This window comes from Crinia signifera, chromosome 9 (genome assembly GCF_055691185.1).
Source record: "Crinia signifera chromosome 9, ASM5569118v1, whole genome shotgun sequence".
Taxonomy (NCBI): Eukaryota; Metazoa; Chordata; class Amphibia; order Anura; family Myobatrachidae; genus Crinia; species Crinia signifera.
The window spans coordinates 6,978,505-6,987,051 of record NC_139225.1 but is presented as its reverse complement, the minus strand read 5'-3'; the positions used below and the strand labels follow the sequence as shown (position 1 = coordinate 6,987,051).

Genomic DNA, 8,547 nt, shown 5'->3' with positions numbered 1-8,547 from the left:
AGCTGCACTTTCTACCAGCACTGATTGTAATACAACAAACAATGGAATGTCGGAAACAAATTTAGTATTTCACATTTTAAAACCAAATCTTGCAGTAGTCAGCCCTAGTGTCTCTCAGACTTTGCTGTGTTAAGGCCCCCATACATAGAGCCGACTTGTCCTAAGGACAAGTCGGACCCAATTCTCCTCCGAGCCGCCCAGCAGCTCCCCGGGAGGCTCACATACGATTAGGACTTTGATGTGCCATTTTTTACATGTGATAAATCGCATGCGATTTATCACATGTAAAAAAAAATAACAGGGAGCTGCAGGGTGGTGAGGAGCAGTGGGGGCGGGCGGCTGGGGAGGAAGCAGTGGGGCAGCAGCGCATTACCAGATCAGTGCTGGGGCGGGCGGCGGTGACCATCAGTCTCACGCTCCACTGTCCGTGTCCAGCGCTGTAGTGGGCGCGCAGCCGCAGCTATTACATCTCTAAAATAACATGTCAAATGACTGCCCGGCTAATGATTGGCTGAGATAGAGCACTCAGCCAATCAGTGGCCTCCCTCCATCGGACCCGACCCCATGTCACGAAGAACCGATTTGGTCCGATTTATCGGGCCGATTGATCGCAATCGGCCCAAAAAGGCTTGATGTATGCCCACCTTTAGATGCACTATGTCTACAGATTCCAGGCAGCAGGAGGGGGACATATCGCTTTCACATTACTGCCAGCCTACTGCAATATTAACAGCCAAGCCTGCCACGGTTTGTCAGGTGCACAAAAGGATATTTACTATAGCGGAATATGGCCGCATTATCAATCCTCAATATAACCTCCACTGACATTTTGGCAGATTTTTCCGTCACTAGTTATTGGCCTGTCAAAATAACAGATCACAAATGTAATGTCAGCACAGCCGAACACTGCCACACTTCAAAGTGCTTTGTCGGGGAGCTATAGATTGCAAGCTTAAAGGGCCTTCTTACCTCTATTACCGTTTGTTATTAACCAGTTTTGTTTAATCTGTATGTCCAACTGTAAGGAACAACGGAATTTGCTGCGCTGTATAAGAAACGTAAAACCTAGTGACTATCAGCAGGCAGAGCACCGATTCCTCCCTCAGCCTTTATTACAGTGGATAATATATCTAGTCACGTGATTGATTGTACTGCAAATAACTCCAAAGCAGCTTTGTGCCAGACACCTCCTCATCGACCTCAGACGATTCTGAGGCTTTTACATTGAAAGACTACAGCGATTCAGTTAGCGAAAAGATTTTATTTAGGACATGGCTTATGCCTTGACAGCAAACTTGCGCACGGCGTACAGACGGTCTTTTCTCTGCTGCTTCTTGGTCCGGAGAGACTCCTCGTGCTTGTTGAGCCTGCGTCTGAGTGCTCTGGTCTTCTTGGGCCTCAAATCCAAAGGCTTGTACTTCTTGCCCTGTTAAGAAAGAATCAGTTATACACTTTTGTGAAGGCTGGAAAATATCAGATACTTGTAAGAACTATCGCTCATAGCCTCTATCTAGGTCACCATCATCGGTTCAGGGAAGAGGTGAAACACAAAGGTTGCTAGGGGTTACAAAAACATTTTAGTTGCTTTATTAAGCTTAATTAGCAGACAGACACCAAACTGCCACATGCCCTCCCAGAGTGACAATATTTGTAGGTGCAGGATCTTGGGTGTGAATGGAGCTCTGTCACATCACAAATACACAATTGGGTCCAGGCAAACATGGTAAGGCCGCACCATTCAGTGGAACACTCCTCAAACCAGCTCCTGGGACGAATGACATTGTACATTATCGTGCTGAAATACTCCACTTTTGTGTTGGTATATGGTCACGATCAATAAGCACCCAAGGTTGATGGGAAACTGGGCGTGACTCATGATCACATGCATTCACCTGAAGTCACACCCCTTTTCAGGAAGGCACGGAGCAATCACAACTTCCTTTCCAAGAATGTTGGGAGGTATGGTATAGAGAACGTTGAATGTCTGTACAACTTTGGAAATTGAATGTCCCATCAGCAATCACTAATGTACTGTAATTCACTTCACCTTGCCATGAGCAACAGAGCCAGATTAGAGATGATGCGATTCTGTACTTTTCCAAGACATCACAGTATATTGGTACCAACTACGATTGCCTTTACATACTGCTATCGCATGACTTGGCACGTCCGTATAGGATGACCATCGCTACACTTCCCTACAATACATTGCGGTAGCACACGCATTTGAGAGAGAGAAGCATAGGTTTGTTTCAAAGGCCTTCCTTGCATCCAATGGAAGGAAACCTCTTCAGAACATGTCGCCGAATTAGTCACTTCTACATTTGTCCCCTTTCTGCACGTATCCGGCTTGTAATATTTATGTACAAATATCCACAACAGAAATATGCAACTTCCACAAGAAAGGTTTCAATCAAACTGGAAGGTTGATACAGACATGAAAAAGGTAAATAAACTGCCACCATTAGGGTGGAGGCACATATGAAGCTGTGGAGAAATGCCAGTAGCAACTAGTCAGCTTTGCAGTAACAATTTATCAAGTGCAGTATATAAAGCTTCTCCAATCTGTCACCGCATCATACATCTCCTCCATAGTCAGGTATAGCCAAGATTTGCACCTGGAACATACTGCATTAGTTACACAATGTATTCACCAAGCAGCGTTACACACCTTTACACAGGGGAGAGTAGACCGCCGCCTGGTGTACGTTACTATAGCAAGAACTAATTCACACTGCAGCCACAAAGATTGCAGCGCTGGGTGACTGTCTTGCGACACCTCAAAACCAAATACAGCGCTTGCCGACAGTGTACAGGAACACTAAAAGGTTAGGTACTTATGAGTTATCCGGGCGTCCGATTTTTAAATCGGGTCGGATCGGGACATCGCATCGCATGCGACCATCGGATGCGATGCCCCGATTTTTCCATAGGAATCAATGTTAAAATGGACTGAGTCCATTTTAACATGGAATTCAATGGGAAAATCGGGTCCTTTTCATACCCCTACTATCCAAGTGGGCATGGAGTTGGATATAAACCTGTGGCGAGCGTAGCGAGCCACCGAGCCCGAAGCGTGGCGAGCGTAGCGAGCCCCGCGAGGGGACACGGAATACAGTCCCCTCGCGGGGCTCGCTTCGCTCGCCACGCTTCGCTCGCCACGCTTCGGGCTCGGTGGCTCGCTACGCTCGCCACAGATTTATATCAAACTCCATGCCCACTTGGATAGTAGGGGTATGAAAAGGACCCCTTTTTCCCATTGAATTCCATGTTAAAATGGACTCAGTCCATTTTAACATTGATTCCTATGGAAAAATCGGGTCATCGCATCCGATGGTCGGATGCGATGCGATATCGCATCGCATCTGATTGTATGCCTTAACTTAAGGCATACAATCAAAAAATCGGGAGCCCGGATAACTCACAAGTACCAAAGGTTATATTTACAGATCACGTGAAGAATTTACACTACAATAACAAATTGTGTAACCTTATTCTTCAAAGATGAAATTGTTTCGGTAACGTCATAACTTCAGCCGTAGCACTAAATACACAATACCGAAGTGCATATGAATTCTTACAGCCCGCAGCATAGTTCTGTTCCCATATAATGGGAGAGGACACTAATTGTGCAGTTTATCCAACTACCAAAACCTATTTTTCGCTCTGAAGATCCCTTTCCTGCTCATGTTCACACCTGCATCCTGCAGTGACAGCATAAGGACAGTGCTATACATTTGCGGGAACAGCTTTCTCAGCACGAGCAAAGACATCTTAACCAATAGAACTGTTCCACTATCGCACTTCGTGACACATCCTGCTGTGATTATGGGTATTTTGGGGCAATGCTTACAGGTAAATGAGAGTTTGCACTTTATCATAAAGAGGCAAAATGAACACTCACTTTGTAAAACTTCCTTAAGTTTTCTTTTTGTGTCTGGTTGATTACAGTCAGGACTCTGGCAATGGACTTGCGGACAACACGACTGAAAGGAGAGAAAAAAAAAAAGAGGCATAAATGTAAGCTTCACAAAGAATTAAAACCAATTTTTGTTTTGTGTGGTTCGGTATAGGCAACTATGACACAGACCGCTCAGTCATTTACCAAACTAAAACTCTATTCATAAGTACATGAAACAATATTACAAGCAGTATCTCAGCTCCCATTCCTCTCCAAGCTACTGGAGAGACTTGTCTACTCTCGCCTCACAAACTTTAACTCACACCCTATTAGACCCGCTTCAGTCAGGCTTGCACTCAACACTCCACTGCGACAGCACTGACTAAAGTGGTGAATGATCTGGTAACTGCTAAGTCTAATGCCCATTACTCACTACTTATTCTTCTAGATCTTTCTGCTGTGTGACACTGGATCACACTCTTCTCTTACAAACACTACACTCCCTCGGTCTTAATGATACAGCCCTTTCCTGGTTCACATCTTACCTATCTGACCGCTCTTTCACTGTTCGCTTCTACCTCTGTCAGTCGGAGTTCCGCAAGGCTCAGACTTAGGTCCTCTGCTTTTTCCAATCTATACCTCCTCTCTTGGCAAACTAATCAGCTCTTTCGGATTTCAGTATCACTTATATGCGGATGATACTCAAATCTATCAACCCCAGAGTTGTCACCAGTGGTTTTGGGCTGAGTCTCTGAATGTCTCTGCCATCTCATCTTGGATGTCTTCTCGCCAACTCAATATTTCCAAAACGGAATTACTTATATTCCCGCCAACTAAGAACAGTTACCATCCTGATATCTCCATCGCTGTTGACAACTCGACAATCTACCCTACCCCACAAGCTCGTTGCTTTGAATCTGAACTGTCCTTTCTTCACCACATTCAATCTGTCTCCAAATCATGTTACTTGCATCTAAAAAACATATCCAAAGTACGACCATATCTCACACAAGACACTACTAAATCTCTTATCCATGCACTGATTATTGCAATAGTCTCCTAACTGGTCTTCCCAAGAACAGACTCTCGACACTACAATCCATTTTAAATGCTGCTGCTAGGCTGATCTTCCTAGCAAGACGCTCATCGTCTGCTGATCCGCCAGGTATGCCTGCACAACCCCCCCCCCCCCTTGAGCTGTGCGTATGACACGCACATCCCCTGGATGAGCAGGTCTGCCTGCACCACCCCCTCGCTGGAGCAGCAGGTATGCCCCCCAAGCCCCCTCCTCCCCCCCTTGAGCTGTGCGTATGACACACACATCCCCATGATTAGCAGGTCTGCCTGCACCGCCCCCTCGCTGGAGCAGCGGGTATGCCCCCCAAGCCGCCCCCCCCCCCCCCCCCCAGAAGCAGCGGTTGTGCACACCCCCCCTCCCTCTCCAGGTTTCGTTGCTCAAAACAGCTAGATCCATCAAAAGCAATGGTTAGAACAGCCAAACCATGGACCTTACACACGTGTTCTTCTAACTCAGGAGGCTGCAAGAAAAAGTAATCTCTGGCCAACTGGTGTCTAAATGGAGCAACAATTTAATGACTCCTTTTTGCACCCTCTAGTGGTAGTATTAAGGAGGAAATTAGCCCCAATGGTTTGTAGCTACCATAAGCATTCAGTGTCCCTATTGTACCAGCTGTAAAATGTGTGTAGAGATCACCACATGGCGGTAACTGGAGAAGGGGTGTAAATGGCCACAGGCAACTTTTTAATATAGGTAATTCTAGCAGTAACTGCCTATATGAACCTCCACTGGCTAAATAGCAGAGAGGGTTACCTGACTACCAGCTCAGAGATAAGAGCTTAGGCCATTACAGATACCAGGTGCATATAAGAAATTAGCCAATGACTACAATTCAGAAAGCTAAGGCAAGGTCTACCATTGAGATACTCACATCTTGGAGAGCTTTGAGGCTGCACCTCCTGTCACCTTAGCAACTCTAAGCTGTGACAGTTCTACTTTGAGGTCATCCAGCTGCTTCAACAGCTCCTCCTTTTTCTTACCGCGCAAGTCTCGGGCCTTAATTTTTGCCTGTAAAACATTAAACAAAAAAAAAAAAACATTTCAATTAAGTAAAATAACACCCATCCTGAACAGTGAAATGAAGGCAATGTATTTTAAATGCAAGACAAGTGTATATAATAAACTGAAATGTTTACAGCCTTTGTTAAATATGCATCTGGCTAAATACTAGTCATAGTAATTCTAAAGGCCCATACACTAGTACGATATTGGCTCTTTTGAGCAATGCAACCCATCGGGCCGATAAATCATGCAAAAGTGTTATATCGTATGCAATACCCCGTTCTCAGCGAATTCCCGGGTCAGGTATGTCAACCCAGTAATTTGCCTTTTAACATGGTTTTTTCTCAGCATGAACGGTTCGACGCATGTCGAAATTTCCAGGTCTCCAACCCTGCTACAGCCTGGGAATTTGCCTAGCAGTGAGAACGGGGGTCTGGCTCTACAGTTCCCGAAAACCTGTGTTCTTCAAGCTGGCTGTGGTTACTTACTTCCAATTGCAAGCCGATGCACAGTCCCATACACAATGTCCAGAGATCGTCTTGACTGCCATAAGGATACATCGTATGCAATCCTAGTTGCCAAGGTGTCACATGCGATACCTCAGCTAGGTATATGGGGGTCTCACGCAATGCTTGGCTACAAACAGCCATATACACTACCACTGACATAAAATTAACCGTGCATTGATATGGGGTGCAAGGGAAAGCTTGCAATGTCCACTGGTGCGATTGGCCTCATTTGACTTCTCACAATGTACTTAGTGACATGAAAGCTGAGCTTTTAACTGTTGCACTCATTTGTAGCAAGTGATAGAACATAAATATATTTATTAAATACACAAAAAGGAAACCAGTACAGTTTCATGTAATATTCTTTATATTTTCCCATCCAATTAAACGCAACCAATAACAGGTGTTATAACATGTAGGCTTCTAGTTACAAACTAAATGGTATAACCAGCAGATGAGCGTCCATACACACTGGGCGGCTTTCCCCCTGCCTGGTGCCGACGGAGGGGGGGACATCAGCATAACCAGCAGATGAACGGCTTTCCCGGCAATGTTGCAGGAGTGCTCAGCAGCGCTCATCGCCGGGCCATACACACTGGGCGGCTTTGAGCTGAAAGCCGCTCAAACATGCTGTTTTGTCACCCAAAGTCACCCAGTGTGTATGGGCCTTAAGTGATCTGTCCATGTGTACACAATGTGGCCCAAGAGTACACAATGGGCTCACCTTTTTCAGTTAAGCATCTCACTGACAACCCATCACCAAATGGGTCACACTGGTGCCATAGTTCCCAGACTTGGACCTCGTGTAAGGTTAGCTTAATTTAAGTTTTGAGGCCCATACACACTGGGTGGATTTCAGCTGAAAGCCATCCAGTGCGTACGGCTCGGCGACGAGCGCTGCTGCGCGCTCCCGTATCATCGCCGGGAAAGCCGTTCGTCTGCTGGTAAGAAGAGCCTCTTTACTAAATTTTGCTTGCCAATTTTCACATCTATTTTGACAAATTCCTTTGGCCCTCAAAGGGTTAAATCCACTTGACCGAGGTACTAAGTGACCTGTGCTGTAGAACTGTAGCTAGAGAGACTGGAAAACCACTGCCCCAATCTATTCCCCTTATAGGTTACATAACATCAGAATCCAGGTGATGTGGTGGGGCTGACTCCTTACTAACGGTTTCCAAGCACCATAGCTACCTACTATGTCCATACAGTGTGATGGGGCAACGGTAACCCCACGCAGTGCCAACCGTACACATCACACACAGAAGGGGCAGGCCATGCTGGGATCTGTAGTGCTACAGCAGAGGAAGACCTTGTGTGGCACTACACAGCCCAGCAAGCTCTGCCAGGGCTTGCTGGTACTGAGCACCTCCGTGTGGTCATACAGCTGCCCCAGCCCCCAGCTCCTACACCTCACCATGGGATCCAGGTACCGAGCAGTACGGGGTCACTACGTCAGCGGCCATGACACCCTTGCCTTACACGGATACATAGGGAGGCCTTATAAACACACATTCCTCCCCCAATCCCCACCCTGTACCGGAGCAATACAGACCCCGCCGCACCCCGCACACTCCCTGCCCCAGCCCGGCGGTATGTTACCGTCAGACAGAGACCCCCAGACCCGAGGATGGAAGCGGATTGTCCCAGAGCAAAGGTTCTCACTCACCATTATCACCGCCGGCTACCAGAGGAAAGGGAGGGGGCAGCCTGCTGCAGAGTACTTCCGGGTGACGGCCGCTCCCAATAGAATGACGCTGTGAGGGGTGGAGGGGGGGAGACTGTGCGATGGTACATTCCGAAGAGAACATCAGTAATATAATGCAATGTGATCACAGCACAATACTAGGAGTGTAGTATTATTATTATTATTATTATTACCAAGATCCTCACTGGCATGGATTGAGTCTTAATTTAACAATATCTCTAGTGATTTCTTAAATGAAAATGCTTCTTTTTCCCCCCCATTTTGACTTAAGACATGGGGGCCCATTTACCATAGGACCTCATTTGCAATGCAATCTGGGTGGGATCCACTGCCCGGGGGGTGTGGTACAGGG

The 8,547-nt window shown here is 46.5% G+C and overlaps 1 protein-coding gene across 1 annotated transcript; it reads right to left on the bottom strand.

Annotated features, from left to right (window-relative positions):
• Positions 1-1,241: 1,241 nt before the first annotated feature.
• On the bottom strand, positions 1,242-8,280 carry RPL35 (ribosomal protein L35). Its single transcript, XM_083160988.1, has 4 exons — positions 8,157-8,280; positions 5,851-5,987; positions 3,905-3,986; positions 1,242-1,426 (listed from the first exon to the last, which is right to left on the bottom strand). Exons 1-4 carry the CDS (start codon positions 8,157-8,159, stop codon positions 1,277-1,279), a joined length of 372 nt encoding a protein of 123 aa, XP_083017114.1. The 5' UTR covers positions 8,160-8,280; the 3' UTR covers positions 1,242-1,276.
• Positions 8,281-8,547: the final 267 nt, after the last annotated feature.

Coding starts and splice junctions, on each gene's coding strand:
- RPL35 (XM_083160988.1), bottom strand. Junction 3,987..5,850: donor GCCTCAAAGCTCTCCAAGAT/GTGAGTATCTCA, acceptor CTCTCCTTTCAG/TCGTGTTGTCCGCAAGTCCA. Junction 1,427..3,904: donor ACTTAAGGAAGTTTTACAAA/GTGAGTGTTCAT, acceptor CTTTCTTAACAG/GGCAAGAAGTACAAGCCTTT.